We start from the raw sequence: 23345 nt of genomic DNA, 5'->3' as shown, positions 1-23345 counted from the left end.
AGTGTGAGTTAACTCATCTTCTTGACGTAGCACAGTACAGGAGAAAAGATCTAATTATCATTGTGTTCACTTTGGAAAGCAAAAGGTCTCCTTAAACGGGAAGCTGAATTAAGCAATTTTGTTAACCTTCAGTTTCTGTTATTTCTTTAACATCAGGAAAGCAGTGACTATTCTGTCTCTTTGGACTCACTGTCCAAAGAGTTTCTTAGAGTTGCAAAGGCAGCCCTTGGACCTCCCTGGGGTCAGGCCCTCCCTCCTAGGTTACTGTTTTTACTATTTACTCTAACTATTTAACTATATCCCTGAAGTTATGTAAGTTCCATAATTTTAGCGCTATATTTAAAGGACCATTCTGCATTGGAAGTGACTTATTATGTTATATTAATCAGGGTCTAATCAGGAGAGAGGAATGACACAGTAATTTGAACAGAGAAAATTCAACATAAAGAATTATTGATAATCACAAAGAAAACGAATACCAGGGATTGGTTAATAAGAACTGAAGATACTGGAACAGCAGATTAAGGAGCAACCACTACCCCTAGAACTTATAGGCCGCCTGAGGCAGAGGTTCCCCCAGGGCTGAGCCCTCCTATAAGCTCAGGTTCCTCCTGACCTTACAGGAGGCCTCATAGCTGTGATCAGGATAGCAGGGAAGCTGCTGTGATGTGATGTGTTATGGTGTTGCCAGAAATATGCCCCCTAGGGTACTAGGGAAAGCTGTTCATGGTGAGATGTCTCCCCGGAGGTGCTCTGTTACAAAACCATCCAAAGCATGTCCTGAGGGCGGCTGCTGTCTGCTGGGTGCTGCTGGCTGTCACACACTGCAGGAGTCTGGTGCTGGGGAGCCACCCACGGTGCTGCAACAGAGCATCCGGAACTGAGAAGAAAAAGTCCTTTCTTCTACAGGTCTTTCCAGCACCTTTTATCCACAAAGGTTGACACTGCAACAGCTGTTAAAAGAAAAATGTTTAAAAAGACCATATCCATTTTCCAGAGCAGGCAATGAAGGGTGGGTTTGGCACTAAGAGACAATGAATTAATAACTGGCCCACATGGAAATCCCTAGCTATTTACTGTCGGGCTTTGACCAAGGGCTTTCAAGCTGTTGTCCTGAATTTACTAGAAAATCAACTTATTTTTAATATATAACTTATTTGTGTATGGTGACTTTTAAAGAAATTGGCTCATTTTAACAACTCCTTATGTCACATTTGTGGCACAATCAGTTCTTTGAAACAGAATAATCTATTTTAAGTATTTTACAATTAATCATGATGGAAACTATTGTTCACAAAACCACGTGTCCAATATTGTGATAGAATAACTATTAGTGTGTAGTGAAAATAGTTTATGTCTTACTTTAAATATAGCAAATTAGTTTTCTGATTAGTTTCTAGCTTCTGCACTAACATTAGATTTTCAGTAAGCTCCAGAGGGACTGGGATTGAGTCTTTGTTTACTCTGTGTTGCTAGCATCTGGCAGTGAGTGGCACATAGATGCTCAGCTGATTATCTATAAGTGAAAATGGATTACAAGTGCTGAAGTTTGTAGATAAACTTTTTTTTATCACTAAAAATATAAGAAATACAAGGAAGAGTTTGTTTGTATAAGAACTATGTATAGAATAACATATGAATATATAAAATTATATAAGGCACATTTCATGTGTGTTATAGTATAATAAATTCTTTCCAAGAATTCTTAAAATCTTTTTAAAATGATAGTTTGAAGAACCACAGAAAACCTGTGAGAAGAAAATATCAATGGTGATACCATTATTCAAAGAGAGATTTCTCATAAAGACAGTGACTTTTACCAGATGCTGTAGTGACAAGTTCTGGAACGGGTCCATTTTCAGGAAGTAGTAATAACTATTATCTTTACTTGGAGAAACACTTCTTGGTGTCATCCTTTAGAGAAAGGATTTTCTTGATGTTGCTGCTGACTTCATTTGTTGAAGACATATCAGTCTTGGTGGAAAAGGAAACTTTCGAGAAAGAGCATGCTTGTCATGTTTTATGTTAAAGATGGCAATTTATGAATGTGGGAAGGTTAAAATGAAGCACATATCATTGTTAAGGGACTAGGGACTACATCTTTGCAGAATATTTTAGCATAGCAATTGTTACTGATTCAGAATTCAAAGCACCAACTAATAGTAGTTTAGTTACTGTAAAGGAAGACCTAGGAGAGGAGGAGGCACGAGGGCTGGATGGTCATAATTTATGTATCTACCTGTCTAAAGACATAGTGGTATAGAATCATTATATCTATTTTCTGTTGGTAATTGCCTCATATTTTCTTAATACCATCAGTAACAATGATCTTTTTCCTTCTTAGCAAATAGTGCAACTATTTCTTTCTCATTGATAGGTAAAGAATAGTATGAAATAAAATCTGTATTTAGATTGTATGTCAAGTTAATTTTCCTTAACTATTTTACTTAGTAGGTATAGGCTATATATTTAATATGATATGAGAAATGCAAATGTATTCATAATTGATATGAGATAATGGTCATGATCAATTCATATTTTTTTTTGAGATTTCACTGAGCATATGGAGCTGTATTTTATAACAACACTAATTCTTTGTGAATTATTTGTTGATACTTTTGCTCTGTTTTATATTTGTTCCTTTTAACTCTAAATTGAACTTGCCAGAGCCTTGAAATTCTGAAACTGCACGAATGGCAGAGAAGAGGGCAAAGGAATTCCCCCCCTTTTAATAACGTAAGAGATAAAGGCCAATGTTATAAGAGCTACAATACCAACGTAACTACAACAGCACCCTCGAGTGGCCTGCATTCCTGAAGCTGTGAGGACACTTGGGTGAGGGGGGTAGTGATACAAAGCATGTGTGTCCTTACTTGCCGGAATCACTTGAATTCTATCACCAATGGAAACCTTCTGAGTTTAGGAACCCAAGCAAAGCACTGTGGATTCTCTGTTGTTTGTGAGTTAGTACACTAAGGGGCGGCACTAAAACATTCCACAGTGTTTTGTTATTGATCACTTGCGTACTGTATAATACGAAAGAGATTTTATTGTTTAAGACTGTTGAATACACTGTTGATTTCAGTGGATGAAAAAGCACACAGATGAAGACAAGCTTTTCAAGTCCATAATTTCAGCCTTTGTAAGGCCATGATTTGAATATAGAGAAAGCTACCAGGCTGTTTTTCTTTTGTTGAAAAAGATAGTTGGGCATGATAATTTAAAGAATTATGATTTTCTGTTAAAAGTGTTTTGCTCTTTTCATTCTTTGGGGGTAAATATTTTGCATACATTTTTATTTCTAATCTCATTTTCCAGGCACTTTGGAAAGACATGAGACGGGAGAAAGAGCAAGAATTATTCTTAATTGTGATGATTCACAGTTTCTAAAGCCTGAGGCTGTACTTTCAGTTGCCTCAGAGATGCATAAGCACAAAAGTGTAGAACAGAAATCCTCCAGTTCCTACCAGTTTGGGCCAACGCCTTGCCCTGCTATGCAGGTGGAGTCTTCATGTAAGGTAAGTTCGAATCAAGCTGCTGCTTACAAAGAAAATCACAACCCTGACTAAGAACTAATATGCCTTCATAAGTACATGGCAATTAAATATCAGCACAGAAACAAGAACTCGGATATGATCGCATCTACCAGACATAGCTACCAAGTGGTCTTGGGTTAATCAGGATAACTTTCTGAGTGATTATCACTCTTGGTATAGCATTCTTTTTGATAGGACAGGTTCTAGCTTATCAAAATTAAGCCAATTTTCTATTAACTCTTGAACTCTAGATGGTTTTTCCATCGATAAGAGGGAAAGAAACCTACATTCTGTGGTCTAGATTCATTTCTTCTTTTTTTTTAGTTGAGAGTATTTGACCTCTTTTTATAATGTGAATTACAAATAAAGCAAAAATGTATCAGAAAAACTGGATCATCATGTGTACAATTCTTTAGATACACTCAGCATCTCTAGCATCACCAGCTTTTTAGGCTTCCAAGTCTCAGTTAATACACAATGATGGAGTTTGCATTTGTTTTCATAAACCAAGTCAGCCAGCTTCACAGATATTGGGTGAGTTTTATTATTTTTTAGTTCTAAATATGATATAGTGCCCTGGCCAGGTGGCTCAGTTGGTCGGAGCATCATCCAGTAGACTAAAAGTTTGCAGGTTCGATTCCCAGTCAGGGCAACTACTTAGGGTAAGGGTTTGATCCCCTGTCAGGATGCATAGGGGAATCATGAGATTGATGTTTCTCTCTCACGTCAATGTTTCTCTCTCTCTTCCTGATTCCTCTCTCTCTAAAATCAATTAAAAATACAAAAAAAACAAAACAAAAAACAACACCCGAAAAAACCAACAAATATGACATAGTAATTCAATCTGATTTCTTTAAGGAACTCTTCTAACTTTTTCCCATCTTTACCTCTAAGTTATCACCTCATCTTGTTATAACTATGCCATATATGTGCATATATTTGCTGTAATATTTTCTCATATTATCACCTGTTTTTTTAATGGCTGCATCATGCTCTATATACTGTGTATATACTATTACTGATATGAATTATTTTTCAGTGGCTTAATATTTGGATTGTGTTTCATGTCTCACTTTTATGAATAACATCTATAAACTTAAGCTTTTTTCATTTCAATATTATTTAATAGAACATATTTCCAGGAGTGAGATTTCAAAGTCAAACTTTAGCTGATGTTAAATTACATGTTATTAACATTTTCCATTATTTTAGTGATATGAAGACTGTTAAATATCATTAATAAGGACTTTAAGTAAAATTTCATTTCATCTACATACTATATAATTAGAAGCAAAGAGATGTGTCATCTTCAAGAAAAACCAGTTGGCTGCTCAAGCTCTGCCTCAAAGCTGCAGGGTGGGGGTAGGGCCACCAGTGTATTATCTTCAACTTTTTAGGTTTAGAGACTTGATTTAGATATTTTTTAAAAAATATGTTTTTATTGATTTCAGAGAGAGGAAGGGAGAGGGAGAGAGAGATAGAAACATCAATGATAAGAGAGAGTCATTGATTGGCTGCTTCCTGCATGCCCCTGGCTAGAGACCGAACCCACAATCCGGCATGTGCCCTGACCAGGAATCGAACCTTGTTGTCCTGGATCATAGGTTGATGCTCAAACACTGAGCCACTCCAGCTGGGTTTGATTTAGATTTTGAGGCCAGGGTTTATCAACCTTCTAAGAACTGAGTCACACTAACCAACACCCAAGAAATGAATATATAAGCTAGAATGATTATCATTTAATTTATAATAATAAATATAATTGCAATTCTGGTTGCAACTCAGCACAGTGTCACTGTAGCAAAGCTACGGGAATGGAGGAGAGGAGGGAGGTGGAATTCTGTATGCCACTGATGGCCATGGAGTCAGTGGGTATTCACTCATTGAACTCGACAAGTCTAATGCGCTCATCCCTTTCAGCCCACTAAGGTACTATCTCCCTTGTTCAAGACTGATATACATTGAAAAATCCCTAAATTTTGGATTTCTATTTTTAACACTCTATTTAGGCCACCTACTTTCGTTTATACTTTCCTCCTTCAGATCTTGAAACCAGCAATTAGGCAACAGCCACTTTTTTTTATCTTATTTAGTCAAATTGTTTTTAGATTTCCCAAAATAATTGCTCATGTTCTTAACTTGAAAGAGGTCATGTTTTAAAAGGATGATTATATCAATATGATAAAGCTTTAACATTCACAAGTGAGGAGTGAAGTCATAAAGTCTTAGTCTTATACTATATCTTATAAGGTTGGAATACATAGAGCCCAGTTAGTGAGCCCAGCGGACTGCCAGGCATTCCCATCTTAATGTGGCTTCACTGCTCTCTATTCATAATAGAACATGCATCTTATAGTGGGAATTATTGTACATTAGGACAGTAGATGAGGCCTTGGAGATGTCTCTTGACTCATGCATGTCAGTTGTCTAGGGTCTGCAGGGGCAAATCTCATTCATTAAGTGCCCATTTTACTAGCTTAATGCCCAGAAGATAAACAGATTGCTATTTCCATTTCTTGAAGGACCTCAGAGCTACCCTTTAGGTAGTGATAATAGTATATATAGATTTCATTTTCTTTACATAATTTTGTTTCTTTCTTGACTTCAGGAAGCAATAAAATGCCAGGGTCTTGTTTTCTTACTCTTAGGCTGGTTCCCACTTTATTTTTTTAGCTGCTGCCCTTTACCTTAGATGACTACAGTTTCCAGCCTTCACTCTCTATAGAGAAAGAGAATTGAATTAGACAGGGCTCTCCCCTCCTTTGTTCTATCTACTATGCTTCTAATGAGCTTACTGTTAACTAGAATGTTATTTGTTCTTCTGCAGTTGCAGACTGCATCTCTTCATTTCATTCTCTGAGGATTTGAGCCATTGAGATTGTTTTATCTTAATCTTATTTATAAGTTTGATAAGCATGAAATTTCAAGAGTGCTTATAAGTTCTCCATTTTCCTTATTGTTAATATAGTAAAATGCTTCATGAGTTTTTAGCAGAATAGGATTTAAATAACCCTCATTTTAGAGGTGGGGAAAATGAAGGATGATAATAATGTGAAATTTAGAACTGTCTAAGGGTACCCTGTGTTTCAGGACTTTTTAGTGTGGATTTTAGCGAAACACAAGTGAAACATTTTTGAATGGTAGAGCGAACTGTCCAGCTGGAGGAAGAGCATGTAAGATCTGTGCAGCGAGCTCTTTGTGTTTGGCAATATTTGGAATTCATTAGCTGGCTCTATTCATATTTTCTTCTTGCATTTGAAGACTGCCTATAGATTTGGGGAAAGGTTTTAAAGAGACCAACAACTACAATAAAACATTTAAAAATGGGTCCAATTTGAAATGCTAGAGGAGTTGAATTTGTGCAGCTAGACAAAGAAAAAAGTCTTTGGGGTAGGAGAGGGCTAAGGTCTTAAAGGATTTAAAGAAATACAATATCATATTAGTGATGGGGAACTGATTTTCTCAGATCCTGCTGAGAATAAAACAAGATGGAAACTGTTTAAATTGCACTGGGAGGAAATTAGCTTCAAACTGGGAAATAAACAATCTTACTAAAATCGTGTCTACATGGCATAAATCTTTGTAGTTTCGTTATATTTTAAGGAGAGAAGGCCTGTTTTGTCTGTTGGCTTGTTAGTTTTAAATTATTTATCTGCATTTCTTGTCTGAAAAATGAGTAAAAGGATAAACTGGATTATTTTAACTACCACAATTTAGACCTATTGTACTGTCCTGGGAATGCTTGTTTAAAAAACTGATTTCTATACAGTGAGTGCCCAATACTGCCCCCTGGTTGATTATTTAGAAATTCACTGTTTGTGGTAGCCATTAACTGCACATGGTTGTTGAGCACTTGAAATTTGTCTCGCTCCACATGTTAAAATGATATTTTGGATATATAGGGTTAACCTAGGTGATAACACCCTTCCTAGTGATAGAACAGAGAAATATACAATAGTGAAGAAATATACCAGCCAATTTGCTTTTTGAACACATGTGAACTTATGCAAAGTTTTGAGAGTATAACCATTTCTCATAAGTATTTTACATAAATGTTTTAATTATTTTGAAGTTAAAAATTTTTATAATCGTTAATACTTCTTTTTACAGCTGCTTAATGAAGAATGCCCCTTTTCTCACTTTGTGGTATGATTTTAAACATTTTTTGGTACAAAGAGTTGCCTCGATGTTGAGGACAACTATGAAAAGCATGTGACAGCTTTGTTTCAGAACTAATTTAGGAGGTTAGAGTCACTGTGAAAAGTAGGAAACGCACCATTCAGTGACTCCAGCTGTCCCCTTGCACACAGAAGCAACCTTGAATTTCCTCACAGGACTTCAAAGCCTTGCTTGTATCTAAACATTCGTTGGACATAAATCAGAGGCACAAAGGGAGAAAGCTCGTATTTCATGGTGCGTGGCTGGTTTAAGTCCCGCATTGTGCCCCACGTGCCGGTGGGAAGTGCCAGGAACAGAAGGGCACTGTTCTGACTCGTGTGACAAATGTAGTTAACACCAGATCCATATTAATGTTGTCAAGTCCTCTTGATGTATTTAAACAGATTTTAATTATTTTCAGCGTCCAAAGGCCTGAAATATAGAGCCTAATAGTTCTTCGAGGAAAGCTTGCTTAATGTGTGAATGTAAAACCTCTCATAAAAATGAAACTTTTATATTGGCCTTAGTCATTGACATAGGTTATTCATCAAGTCAGCAATTTGTGTGGCAAAGTGCCATTTGAATAGTGTATTGTTAGGATACTTATGGTCCACTTGACAAGGGCTCTTTCTGTAAATAGTGCAATTTGACTCCAGCTGTTAAAGAGTGGCTTTGACAGCAGCCAGCTAGAATGGAGATGCCTTACTGCACCGCCGAAAATCAATACTGGGTTCTTGTTCATAGTAACCTGTTCTTTTCTCTTCTGTACATTTATAACCGGCTATCAGGGGTTTATAAGTGGAAGTTTAAATATTATTTTAAATGTAATTTACTTTGAGTTTCAAATTAAGACTTGTGATAAAGTGGTCCAAGTGCAGAGTTTTAGGATATTATTCCCACCCCCTGGTTCATGTTTAGACACAATTACAGTTCAGTTGAATTTGGATTCTCCAGCTTCAGTAGAAAAGAATGATTGTGAAACATGGACTCAAAGTCATGTGCCTATTCCATATTGCCGGTGCACATATTCTTTTGATCCCTTTATTAATTTCTCTTCTGTGTCCCTCCCATCTTCTCTGTGTGTATACCTTTTTGTAGAGATGGCAGGGTTCTTTGTGGCTGTGCCCATAGCAACACCCACAGATGCTGACAGCCAGTAATCTCCTCAGTGTTGTCCAAGATTTCCTTAAAGCAGACTCTTGCTGGTTTTGAAGAGTTTTCTGGCAGTTTCAGCAATACAAGATTGCTATGATACCTGGCTGAGAGTAATAGATGTTGAATCTGTTAATTACAACAACTACATGCAAAGGATCTTTTTTTCGTTGGTATTCTCTACTGTTCCTACTTATTATGTTTAAGATACAGTGGAAAAAGTGAAATTATATACTCAAGATGAGAAAAAAAATTGTTTGAAGAGTTGCCTTGAATCCTGATGTTGAATAAAAAATTTTGAGGTATAAAAACCTTTTAGCTGACTGTTGATTTCCCAAGATTGCAGATATAATTTATTTAAATCATTTCTAGTTTTGACTGAATTTGATTTTGAATTTTGTTGTTTACCTGAGATAACATAAGTCTTTGTCTAAAGTGTGCTGAGCAGGATTTAAAAGAACTGTCATTTTGTAACATGGAAAATGCTGATAAATTGTGTACTTTCTCAAAAACCTTTTTCAGTGAAGGCTGTAAAAAGAGCCATCTTCCTATAACAAACCAACTTTGCATTTATTGAGTTTGTGGCTGAGATAGCAACTGAAAATTCATAAAGCTGATAATATAATTGTGTACAAAGACCTTTAAGATTGATTCAAGGTCAGTGTTATTGTTTTTATAATTGCTGATAGGCAGTTGTGATTTCTACCAGAGAAAGGATTTGTTCTGCTTTGGTGTTAGCTGGTTTCAAAAAATGTTATCTCTTCTGTTAATTCCAAAGTAAATCCTTTTACTAAATAAATGTTTACATCATTGTTTTAATACTAGATTTAGCCTAGATATAGCTCAGTTTCTCCCTCTAACCCCACAATATTCATTAATCCTTAAGAAACATGAGAATCTAAGATTATAACTTCCTTCTTGAATTGAACATTCTGATTATAGTAATTAATTGACTTGTGGGGTGGGGATTCTAGCATAGAAACGTGAATAAAATTAAACATAAAAGGCATAATTTTGTAGTTAACTTAACCTAAGACAGTGTAGCATAATTTATTAAACATATCTTTAAATTTGCATTGATAATTTTATATAGATATTTTAAAACTATGAATTCTGTAATCATGTCAATCCTATATTACCCACCCATAACCGTTTACAGGCTTTTTTCTCCTCATTTCTTCTTTTCTTTCCTACTTTTCATTCTTCTCAGTTACATATTGTTTTCGCCTTTTTAAAAACCTGTGATATTTCCAAGTATGTTAAGACCCAGCTTTTTGTCAGACCCAAAGATGGACCAATTCATCCTACTGAAAGAGGTCTATGTCTGCTGGGACAGAAATTCACTTCAGTGGACTTGGATATTCTGTTATTGAGCTACGTGCTGGTTCTGATTAAAAGGTGATGGTAAATGTTACCCCTTTATAGAAACTTGCAGTTTCCTTGGTAACCAAGTTGTTCTGCATCAGTAATATCAGATGTAAAAAGCCGAAGTTTGTAGAAATTCAAACTTTAGTTAACTAAAAGGGTTAGTGGCTTATAACAAGAAAGAAAAGAAGGAAAATAAAATCTTTCTTCTTAAAAGCTAGTAACCTCACTTATTGACTGAGAGTACCATCTGGACCCATTTAAAGGAAGCCCAACAGGAGCACTCCTTCTGTCCCAATGACTTAGGTTGAAACTGGTCCTAAGAGAGCAGCAAATGCAAAAATGTAACAGGAAGCAATTCTCAGAACAACAACAACCAAAAACACATTTATTCTAATGAAATATTTTCCCTATGCTGGTAAAAACAAAATGTATTAAGACTTTAGCTTCCTTCATTGAAACTAGGAGCGTGAACTTATTGAAAAATATATCCAACTAATATTCCCATCTATTTTTCTGAATTGCACTTAACAGTGACATCCTGAAGGCACAGCCAGTTCTCTGCATCCACAAATGGCATTCATTACATTAAATACAAATAACGACATAAGTGACATTTTTTGTAATTTTCTACAGACTGTAAAGCTTATGAAAATGGCTGTTTCAACCCTAAATTAAAATATCTTGCATAAGCTTGTAGTTTAAGTATCATTATTCTTACCAGGTATTAAAAAAAAAATGGTCTTAAGAGGCTGCTATGAGCAGCAGGGTCTTGTTATCCACATGCTAAACTCTGGGCACATCCACCTAGCATTGACAGTTTTAGTTGTTTTTTTGTTTTGTTCTGTTTTGTTCTTGTTTTTGTTTTGTTTCATTTTGTCTTCCCATGTTGCCCAAGACCCAGTGGTTTTTCAAAGGCCAGTTTGAAAGCTCCCGGAATACGGTCCTGCTCACCTTATTTCTTTCCTCCCAGCTCCCACTAGAGGTCTCTGCTCATTATTCAAAACCTGGCCTCCCTTTCTCTGGTGACCAACATTTTGTTTTTCTTTGTGCTCCTTGAACTGGAATATTATCTTGGATGAATAAAGAGAAGTAATGGAGGGGTACAGGTCTACCAGGACCTCTATTTTTCGCTATAGCATGTTAGAATGGCAGGTGGTCAAGCTACCTGTCTTTTCCTTTCTTTGCTTAGATATTGAGGCCCAGTCTTGACTGAATCATGTAAATTGGTTCCTGTCTCCCTCTCTTGGCCCCAGTGTAGCTGAAGCCACTGATGGATGGTCCCTGCCGCCAGGCCCTGACCTGCCAGATTTCTCCCACTGCTGGGTTCCCATGTTGTCCTGTCTTCACCTCCCCAGCCCATTCATTGTCAGCTAAGCTTGATGTCTGATGTACTAAACGTTCGTTTGGGTTGCCGCTATAGTCCCAGAATTTCCGAATTCCTTGTGTTTGCTGTGATTAGTTGATGAGATTTACCTTTAGCTTGGATCTCTGATTTTTCTGTTTGACTACCTGGCTTAATATACCTCTTCCTTCCAGGTTGCCTCTAGGAACCAGAATCCTCAATCTCCACTCTCCCTGATGACCACTCTGGGTTCTTCTGCCTGCACCCTTCGAGATGGTGGTGCTTTAGTGTTCTTTGCCATGTAACAAATGAACACAAATGTAGGTAGGGGCTTAGAACAATACACATTTATTATATCACCATTTCCCATGTTCCAGGAGTCCAGCCTAGCCTGGCTGGTTCTCTGTTCAGGGTCTCACATGGCTGAAATCCAGGCGTGGGCTGGGTTGCTACATCTCCCATGGCTGAGGGTCCTCTTGCAAGCTTACTCGGGTTATGGGCAGAATTCAGCTCCTCGTGGTGTTTGGACTAGAGTCCTGTCTTTTGGTAGCCATACCTCCTTGCCACATAGCCCCTTTATCTTCAAGCCAGCAGTGGAGAACTTTATACAAATTCCTCTCATACTCCAAGTCTCTGATTTCTCTCTGTGCCACAAGCTGTAAAAAACTCTTTGCTTTCAAAAACTCAATGTGATTAGGTAAGGGTGACTCAAATCATCCATTTTTAAGTCAATGGGTTTGGAACCTTAATTACATCAGCACAATCCCTTCAGAACAGTGCCTAGTGTTTGAATAACTGGAAGAAGGTATATTTTACCGGGTCTGGGAGTCTTGGGGCACTCTTATAATTCTGCCTACAGATGAGAAGTCATTCTAACTCACGGTGACTGCTATTTTAGGACTATTATTCTCTTCTGATTCTGGAACATTTAACCTCTGCTTAAATGCTCTTATCAGCTGTAATGAATCAAGGCTCTTTGTTTCTCTTTGGGACCCCTTCACCCTGTCTCTTCCTTCAAAGAGCTGATCTGTGCTACAGCAGATCTGTCTCTCTTGGCTCTCAGTCCAAACCCTATTTTGTAAAAATCATAGTGTGACATCAAACATGTGATTGTATGGCAGAGTATGAAAAGAATAATATGGGTCCTGTCTCTTTCTACATGATTATCATAAGGCTTAACTAAGAAAATAATTTTACAGTTGATACGGCTCTCCAAATCTAAGAAGTTAGCTGAATCCAGAACTTTCACAAAATTTATCATGTGATTGACAATTCAACATTTTTCATTACCAAGGACCTATCTTTCATTCAACTCTATTACTTATAAAGTCAAGTTTATAGATGGAAACAAATTGTTTGTCTTTAACTCTCTTAAGCATATTTTTTCTTTATGCTTTAATGTCTAGTTATGCTAATGACAAGCTTAACCAATCTTTAGAACGTGCTTTGACCCTAGGCATGAAATTTCTGGTGTTATCAAGAATGTTTGGAATTAGTAATAAGAGTAATAGAAAACTACCAATGTTGAGGATATTTTGTAAAAATTTTATTTGCCTTTTTATAATTAAACGTGATAAATTATGCCATTGAAATATACATCTGACTTAAATGATCCTACCTTTCTGTCTTACTCAAGAGAGCAGTTGGAATCAGGTACAGCATATTCAATGGGTGTCGCCAAGAGAGAGCCCAGATAACACTCAGCACCCCACATGATGCTTTGCTTCACTGTTGTTGAGGCCAGTTGTGGAGCCACAGCTGGACAGTTTTTTGCCTTAAACTAGTCTTCTGTGTTCATTGATTCTAGAACTAAGCTCTTGTATTCTAAAACATTATGTTATTATTCTTTATTAGAATTCAGCTTTGTAACAGGAAGTAATTATCAAAAATCTAAGGATTAAACCTAAGGATTTGGGTCCTTTATTTTATCTATCTGCAAAAAAATAAAGCATTATAAGTGATGCTTAATTCATAGGCAACTCATGAAGTATAATAGAATTAAGCAGAGTCTCAGTACTTCATTGGTACTTGGTTACCTATAAATGATACATTATACCCCTTCAAGCTTTTGCCTGATGTCTTCTTGATAAATCATTTAATATGGTTGCTTCTTGTTCCCATTCTCAGGATGTGCTGAATGCCATTCAGAGAAAACATACAAAACCATATTATTGTTAAAAGTTTCCTGGCTTGACAATTAAAGCAGGTGTAGCCAGTAGTTAATGAATGATACCTGGGGAAAATTTTTCATTGATTTTCACTATCCTCTGGTGACATTTTGTTTGTTTCCAAATTCTGGTCACTTTAAAGCATAATCAAAACCTTGAAAATAATCTCTTTAATACAGTATTTCAAAACATTCATAAAATTCAAATGCTAACTAGTATTATTATTGTGTGATTTTTAGTGTATCTACTAAACTGGGAACTGCATCTTCTCTTTTCTTAGCAAGAATACCTTCTGAGTTTTAAATTTGATTTTGATGCTTATCGTGGGGGTAGGGTAAGTGTCCTGTAAAGATTACACAGACTCTTCAGCCATATGACTTTCCCATCTGTTGAACTCACGTCACAGTTTATGAATTAGTCTTTTTGACTTCCGCTAGCATGACCTGGAGGGGAAGAAAAGAGGCTTGGAAATGGACATTCAATTATTATTCATCTGACTTGTATCAATCCTTGGACTATAATCCAAAATTATGAAGCATACTTGAAAAATATATTGAAATATGTCATCTGTATATTTGGCACCATAACCCAGATATTTAATTCCCAGGTGCCTGGCCTGCATAAAGAAACTCTTATTTGCCCTGCTGCTGGTCTTCCGCCAGGCTTTTTCCCCTCTGATTCTTTACCGTGAAGCCTGAGCTTCAAGGTCACTTCGCTATGACATTCTCTCTCTCAGCATCCTTTTTGTTTTATTTTTGTATCTTCCCCGCTATACATGACAATATAAGCTCAAAGAGGCCAGTGACCAGCTTTACTAGTTTATCGTCCAGCACGCCTGACACAGGCAGGCCTTCAGAAATACTTGTTGAATAAACACATGGGCTGAATACTCTGAAGTCTAGACGTGAAAAATAGATGGTAAGAAAGTGGAGGATCCTTCCTTTTTTTTTAATTGTAAGGAGAAAAAATGAAAATAACTGCCAGAAAAAAAATACATGTTTAGTCAGTCAATTGCTTCAAGTCCAAATTGGGTTTATACGTGACTTGATCTTACAGAAGAGAGTGACCTAGTATAAAAAATAGTGACAGCAAAGAGGCCGTTACAACAGCTACCTGCTGATATTTAGAACCAATCCCAGTCAATTCAAAAGTTTATAAGGAATATCTATATTTAGCCCTGTCCAAATCAATTCAAAAGTTTGTTTTAAAAAAATCTATTAAACACTGATGATGAAATTTAGGATGTTTTGCACGTTAGGGAGAAATGATTCACTATAGGTAAGATGGGCGCAGCAGTGAGCTGATATGGATTTATAAAGAAAGATTAAAAGACTGGTTTTATGGTTTCTTACACCAACAAAGTTTATATTATTGCCCCACTCACTTGTCCTTAAATCTCAGACTCTTTTTTTCTAGCAACAAAATTATCTAAAATAAGCTCTCAAAAATAGCCTGAGGATTATATTGTATATCATGGGCCCTCTGCCTCCCTTAAATAATTACTTTACTAAGACCTCACCTCAATACAAAAACCCTGAAGCCAGCTACAATCTAATCAACGGCTTTGTAATAACTTTTAGAAATGTAAGTGTAATAAATATGAAGAGGCCCGATTTATGTTTTATTTCCCAGATGCAGAGTTTTTGGCACTATCCCGCATCCCTGAAGAGGCAAACATTGCTTCCTACTTTCCTAGATCATGGGAAAATTGCTGAACTCTCCCTCTCATCAGAGGTTGGTGAGGAGAGGGCTGATTCCACTCTGTGATGTGTCTGACAGCAAATGCTTGTAGGTAGCTCCTTACTGTGGGAACGCAGAGTAACATGTCAGATTAGCAGTCACAGGAGACACCAAGCCTCATAGGGTTTGCTCTTCCTTGCCTGCTTGCCTCCAGAGAGGAGGTAGCTCAGTAGTCGCCGACAAGCCCATGCTCCTCCTCGCGGCTGCCCTGCTGACTCTGCTCTCTGTGTGTCCCTTTCTGCCCAGTCTCACGTACAGGAGATGTTCTCCTCTCCACCTGTTTTAAATCCCACCCATACTACAGCATCTGCCTGCACTATTTAACATGCAACTGCCAATTAACTATGCATTACCTGGTTGTTTTACAAGTATGTATTTGTCTTACCTTCTCAGTTAGGCCTTACACTCCTTGAAAACAAAGAACTGCTATGTTTGTATGTTATGTAAATTTTGTAGCATGGAATAGAGAACAGAATACTTTATTTATCCAGCAGATATTCAATGAATACCTGGTATGTGCCAGACACTTTTCTTGATACTAGGAATTTCAACAATGTCCTGGAGCTCACAGTGCTTAACATTTCTGGGGAGAGGAGATAGACTATAATTTAAACAAAAACAACAACAACAAAACAATGTCAGATAGTGCTAAGGTCTCTACAGGGAATTAACAACAGGTAGCGTGATAGACATGCCTGGGGACTTACTCTAGACTCAGCGGTCAGAGGAGGAGGTAGCATTTATACTGCCTGAATGAGAAGGAGCCAGCTAACCATGTGACTGGCAGGGGGAGAATATTCCAAGCAAAGCAGAAGACCTAAAGAAGGAATAAGCTTGACGTAGGCAATGAAGCCAAAGCCAGTGTTACTGGAGAGAAGCATATGGGGAGAGAATTAGAAGTCGGTATTGGAGAGTGAGGTGCTGTAGACCATGTTGGGTGTGGTAATCCAAAGTATGGAGCTTGAGTTCTATTTTAAGTACTAAGGGGAGTCTTTTCATGGTTTTACTCAAAAGCAGTGATGGGATCTGATTTATTGTTTTGATGGAGGAGGTCAATGGGGGGAAAGAGGGGACATCTGTAACACCTTCAATGATAAAGATTAATTAAAAAGAAAGGAGAAGATCATTTTGGTTGCTATGTAGAAAATTGTATTAGGGGAGAGGGTTGTGTCAGAAAGAGGAAGCTATTGCATAGTTGTATCAAGAGAAGGAAATTATTGGGGGATATAGAAGAGGGTAAAGGGGGAATAGATACATGGTGATGGAAGGAGACTTGACTTTGGGTGGTGAACACACAATACAATATACAGATGGTGTATTATAGAATTGTATGCTTGAAACCTATATAATTTTGTTAACCAATGTCACCCCAATAAATTCAGTAAAATTTTTTTTTAAAAAGAGAGAGAGAAAGAAATTGTTAGTTGGTGTTGAGATTTTGAACACCAAATTGGTAAAGACCATGATAGAATGTATGTGCTCTGGTAGACCTACATCCCAAAATGCCAAGAGAACCCCTGTAAACGGTGAAACTGATGCTATCGATAGAATGCGGGAAATAATATTAGGTCTAAACCTTGATGGATACATTTTTGCTATGGGGAAAGAGCAGATCCAAAAGCCCACACTACAGTAGGGGATTGATGAGAAGATGATATGACCAGAGATAGATTTACAGTGGGAATGCTGGAAGATGACTGTGTCTTATAATCCTGCAGGAAAAGAAAGTCTTTGAACCTGTCCTTGGACATCTGAGAACAACTTATATTTGTAGTGAAAGATCACATAAGTGACATGCAAACAACCAATATAACCTCACAATCAAGTCCTTTGTTAAAATATAACTTACCTGAATTAAGGGGACTTAACACCTTAAATTGCATGATTTATATTTATATTGTGGTTTTGGCTAGAAAAATGTTTTTGTATACATTTAAAATTTCTGTTAATTTAGAACAGGCCAAGGGTTGGCAAACTTTTCCTGTAAAGGGGCAGATTGTAAATATTTTTGGCTTTGTGGACTATACAGTCTCTGTCACAGCTACTCAACTCTGCCTTTATAATTCCAGAACAGCCATAGATCATATATAAACAAATACATTTTTCTGTGTTCCAAGAATATTTTATTTACCCCAAACAGGTGGTAGCCAATATTTAGCCTGTTGGCCATGGTTTTCTAACCCCTGCAGTAGGCAAGACTGTGATTAGATTGTATTATAATTCAGTGAAATAGGTTACAAAAAGAGGAATATATGATTTTCACTGGAAAAACTATATTTGGTATTTTTATTAACAGATATTGTTGTAATGCTCCCTCTTTGCTAAATGTTATAACTGTTTTCACTCCATTTTTGAGCCTTGGTTTATAACATCTATTTGGGCTTTTTGGAGATTTTTATATCCCCCACTCCAACTTCTTTAAGATAGTCTTCATACTTGATCTTGTTGATCAATTACTAGATATGTGGCAATTTATTGTCATATGGTCCTTTGAAAGAAGTCATGACCTCAGGCATTTCATTAACTTTAGTTTAAATTATACACTTTTTTTCTTTTTTACATGAGTGAGGGTATTCTTGAGGTATTGATTTCAATTTAAAAAATATATGTTAAATTGAATTCACTGAGATATCTGGTGCCTATATAGAGATTTATACCCCAAATCAATGTTTGGCTGGTTATACTTTATGTAAATACATAAGAATCATTCCAAAGAGAAGAAGCACTTTTTTTTTTTTTTTTGTCCTTTGGTCTGCTTTGTGGTAAACCAATTCTAAGTTATTTTTTCTTCAACCTACTTCCCTTCTGGCCTTTTGGCCAATTATAAGCTTATTAGTATGATGTTTGGAAAGCATCAGCGGGATGCCACTGACTTATATGTCATAGTTGGGAAGCAAAGGTGTTAGCAATAAGTCAAATTAGCATATCTAAGGCACATCTCTTTTAATTAGTTTTCATCTCTAGGGGGTGAGTACAGAGTAATTTAACAACCTTACTTGTTATCTTAATTGACAATTATATACAGAGAGAAGTACAAAAATTGATGAAAACAGTTGCTATTTAAAGAGAGTATATGGGACAAGCATCTATTTGCCACATGTAATTTAGCCTTTTTAATGAAATTGCTTTTGAATTTGATATGGAGTACTTTTTTCTATTAGTGTCACTGAGTTTTTTATAGGATGCAAAGCAAACCAAAGTTGAATTATGATGTGTTTGTTCAGTTACTGACTCCTTTCAGAAAATGAGGGGAGCAGGAACTGGTAATGGCTTCAGTGTCTTCTAGGAATTTCTAAGAAAAACATAAGGCACATAAACATGAGAGATCTCATTTTATATGTTGGAAAGAGCACTGGAGTGGGATACTCAATTTGTGTTCTAATTTAAACTGTGGCACTTAAGTAGTTGGGTTAGTTAAATCAATGGCTGTATGAGTTTGAATCTGTCACCAGCCTCTCTCTGCTGTTGTGACAGTGTGATATAATAAGCATGTATTTTAGTCTTCATCTATGGTTCCTGACACACAGCTCCTAAAACCCTTGGAATTTCCTAAGGGATAAGAGCCTTAAGGGTGTCTTTTGTTCTTCATATCAAACTTTTTCAGCCACATGGGAGTTTATGTTTATGAGGTGATTTTTGGAAAGGCCCTGGATAGCCTCTGGATGGGGGCTGGCTGCTGGCTGCTGGCTGAACCAACCATGTCCATTGAGGGTGGGAACTTTCAGCCTCACACTGACCTCCAGGGCAGGGAGAGGAGTTGGAGGTTGAATTAATCACCAGTAGCCAATGGTTTAATCAATCATGCCTATTTAGTGAAACCTCAATAAATACTCAAAAGGACAGGGTTCAGAGAGCTTCCGGGTTGTTGGACACATAGAAGTCCTGGGAGGATGATGCACCTGTGATGTCAGAGACTCACGAGGAGGCCAAAAGAGGCTTCAGCCCAGTGGCAGTGTCCAGGTCCTTGTCACCTCACAAGAAAGAATTCATAAGTGAAACAGAATGATTCAGTAAAGCACAGAGATTTGTTAAAGTGAAAGTACACACTCAGATAAGGGAGTGCGGGCTGACTCGAGAAGCTAGTTGCCTCAAAGGGTCTTGGGGGACTAGGCATATATTTTGGGCTAGGAAGAAGAACTCAGGAAGGGCGAATTTTGGATGGCCATGGACGTAGTTGGGGTGAGGTAGGTGAAGCACCTCCTTCACAATAGGAGGAGGGATTTTTGTCTTTATTTGGTCCTCTTGGGAAGTGTCATAGCATTAGTGCAGGATGGATACTGGTCTATCTGCAATGCTAATGGTATTGTAATGGTTTACAATTAGCTATAGGTCATTCTTCAGTCAGGATTCCTGGCCTGGCTGGGCAGAACTGGTTTTTGTTTGTCTCTGCAGTTTCTTACAAACCTGCTTCCTCTTGCAGGTCTCTTCCCATACAGAGGGGAGGCATGAGGGGCCTGGTACCCTAATCTAGCTATCCTGCCTCACCTGGAGAGGGGAAGGAATCACCATGCTCCTTCCCATATACTTTGCCCTTTGTACAGACATACCTCAGGGATATTGCAGGTTCTGTTCCAGAGCACCACAATAAAGCGATATCACAATACAGCTTGTCACACAAATTTTTTGGTTTCCCAATACATATAAAAGTTATGTTTACACTATACTGTAGTCTGTTAAGTATACAATAGCATTATGTCTAAAAAAAAAAGTACATTCCTTAATTAAAAAGTAGTTTATTGCTAAAAAATGCTAACCATCATCCGGACCTTCAGTGAGTCATAATCTTTTTGCTGGTGGAGGGTCTTGTCTTGATGTTGATGGCTGCTGACTGATCGGGGTTGGGGTTTCTATAGGCTGGGGGTGGGTACAGCAATTTTTTAAAAAAAAGAAAATAATGAAGGTTATCTCGTTGATTGACTTCCTTTCATGAACAATTTCTATGTATCATAAGATGCTTTTTGACAGCATTTTACTCAGAACTTCTTTCAAAATTGGAATCAGTCTTCTTGAATCCTGTCACCACTTTATCAACTAAGTTATATACTATTCTAAATCCTTTGCTATCATTTCAACTTTTCACAGAATCATCACAAGGAGTAGATTTCACCTCAAAAACCACTTTCTTTGCTCATCCATAAGAAGCAACTCCTCACTGGTTAATTTTTTTATCATGAGACTTCAGCAATTCAGTCACTTCTTCAGACTCCACTTCTACTTCTAATTCTCTTGCTGTTTCTACCATATCTGCAGTTACTTTCTTTTTGAACTTTGCCATCATCCATGAGGGTTGGAATCAACTTCTTTCAATGTTGATATTTTTACCTTGTCCCATGAATTGCATATATTCTTAATATTATCTAGAAAGGTGAGTTTGGAAGGTTTTCAAATTACTTTGCTCAAGTCCATCAGAGGAATCACTGTCTATGGCAGCTATGGCCTTACAAAATGTAAATAATAAGAGTTGGAAGTAAAAGTGACTCTTTGGCCCATGGGCTGCAGAATGGATGTTGTGTTAGCAGGCATGCAAACAACATTAATCTCATTATAAGTCTCCATCAGAGCTCTTGGGTAACCAGGTGCATTGTCAATGAGCAGTAATTTTTTTTAAAAAAAATTTCTGAGCAGTGGGTCTCACAGTGGGCTTAAAATATTTAGTAAACCATTTTGTATACAGATGTATACGGTCATTCAGGCTTTGTTCCATTTATAGAGCACAGGCAGAGTAGGTTTAGCAAAATTCTTAAGGGCCCTAGGATTTTCAGAATGATAAATGACCATTAGCTTCAACTTCAGGTCATCGGCTGCATTAGTCTCTAACAAGAGAGTCAGCCTGTCCTTTGAAGCTTTGAAGACTTGAAGTCAGGCATTGACTTTTCCTCTCTAGCTATGAGAATCTTAGATGGTATATGAAAGTTCTAGATGGCATCCCCTTCCAATATAAGGTTGTTTGGTCCACATTCAAAACCTGTTGTTTAGTGTAGCCACCTTTGTTTATTATCTTAGCTAGATTTTCTGGATAACTTGCTACAGCTTCTACATCAGCACTTGCTTCTTCACCTTGCACTTTTATATTATGGAGACAGCTTCTTTCCTTTCCTCTTGAAGCTTTCTCACCCCTCTAGTCCTCATAGAATTGAAGAGAGTTAGGGCCTTGCTCTGAATTAGGCTTTGGTTTAAGGGAATGTTGTGACTGGATTAATCTTCTATCCAGACTACTAAAACTTTCTTCATATCAGCAATAAGCCTGTTTCACTTTATTATCATTTATATGTTCACTGGAGTGGCACTTTTAATTTCCTTCAAAACTTTTTCTTTGCATTCATAGCTTTACTGTTTGGCACAAGAGGCCTCATTTTTTGCCTGTCTTGGCTTTTGACATGCCTTCCTCATTAAGCTTAATCATTTTCAGCTTTTTTTTTTAAAAGCGAGAGACGTACGACTCTTCCTTTCACTTAGACAGTCAGAGGCCTTTGTAGGGTTATTAATTGGCTTAATTTCAATATCATTTTGTGTCAGCAAACAGGGAGGCCCCATGAGACAGAGAGAGAGGGAATGGCCAGTGGAGTAGTCAGAACACACATGGCATTTATTAAGTTCACTGTCTTATGTGGGCTCGGTTTGTGGCACCCCCAAACAAATACGATAGTAACATCACAGAGCTCTGAGCACAGATTACCATAACAAATACAATAATGATGAAAATGTTTGAAATATTGAGAGAATTACCAAAATGGGACACAGAGACAAGAAATGAGCAAACGCTGTTGGAAAATGGTGCCGATATACTTGCTTGTCTCATTATTGCCACAGACCTTCAATTTGTAAAAAAAAAAAAAAAAAAAAAGCAATATTTGTGAAACTCAGTAAAGTGAGGTAAGCCTATATCTCTTTGTCAGGCAGCTCATTCATATCCTTTATTATCCTTTGTAATAAACTGACAATCTAGTACATAAAATGTTTCCCTGAATTCTATGAGCCATTTTAGCAAATGATGGAACCAGAGGAGAGGGCCGTGGGAACCTCTGATTTATATCCAGTTGGTCAGAAGCACAGATAACAACCTAGACTTCCACTTGAAGTCTGAACTGGGGCAGTCTTGTGGGATTAAGTTCTTAACCTGTGGCATTTGATGTTCTCTCCAGGTAGATAGTGTCAGAATTCAGTTAAATTGTAGGACCCCTACCTGGCTTCTGAGAATTGCTATGTGTGGGGTAAAATTCACGCCCATGTGAGTTTTGTTTGAGTCTGATGGTGGCAGAGAGAAGAGTAAAGAAGAAACACAGGAGTGTTTTTTCCTTTCCAGTTAATCTGCCTTATCCATTTATCCATCTATTGAGATTGAGTTGCATGTCTAGATTAAGATAAACTAGCATAAGGCCAAGATTAGGATAACGATTAGGATAAGAATCCCCCAAATAAAGCAAAAACAGCAAACTCAGCCAAACTTTATTTTTTTGCTCGCTCTATGCACCAGTCTGAGGTCAGAAGAGGGTCTCTGCTCTTGATAGTCACAGAGACCAAACTAATGAAGTCAAAACTATGTGTGGGGAAAGATAGAGAACTGGAAACATTTGGTAAATATGCTAAGGACTACTCAGACATTCATTCCTAAGACCCAGTTATCTATAAAAATCTGTGAAATTTTGTGGAAAAGCCTGTTTTTTTTTCCAGATTTCTACTGCAAAAAGTTAAGACTCTCCTAGATATCGTCATTATGGGTGACTTTCATTTTATTTTTGTTTATCTGTATTTTTAATATGATGTAAGTAGTAGTATTATTTATTAAAGGCAAAGCAATATAGCAAAGGCCATTTATCTATATTTAAGTATCTCATTCAAATGCCCTTTGTTTATCTTACTAATTTTTTAAAAAATCTATGA

At 37.2% G+C, this 23345-nt stretch overlaps 1 protein-coding gene across 1 annotated transcript in view; it reads left to right on the top strand.

Moving 5' to 3' along the window:
• The window catches only part of WDR72 (WD repeat domain 72), a 197279-nt gene that overhangs the window by 68246 nt on the left and 105688 nt on the right, over nucleotides 1-23345 (top strand). The window contains exon 14 of the mRNA XM_081136486.1: nucleotides 3319-3518. Within this exon, the coding sequence (XP_080992612.1) occupies nucleotides 3319-3518 (200 nt within the window). The remainder of the gene's footprint in view (nucleotides 1-3318; nucleotides 3519-23345) is intronic.

The sequence above is a fragment of the Miniopterus schreibersii genome, assembly GCF_964146895.1.
Source record: "Miniopterus schreibersii genome assembly, chromosome: 1".
In the NCBI taxonomy this organism is placed as follows: Eukaryota; Metazoa; Chordata; class Mammalia; order Chiroptera; family Miniopteridae; genus Miniopterus; species Miniopterus schreibersii.
The sequence above is the reverse complement of the archived record's forward strand: the minus strand, read 5'-3'. Positions and strand labels throughout refer to the sequence as shown.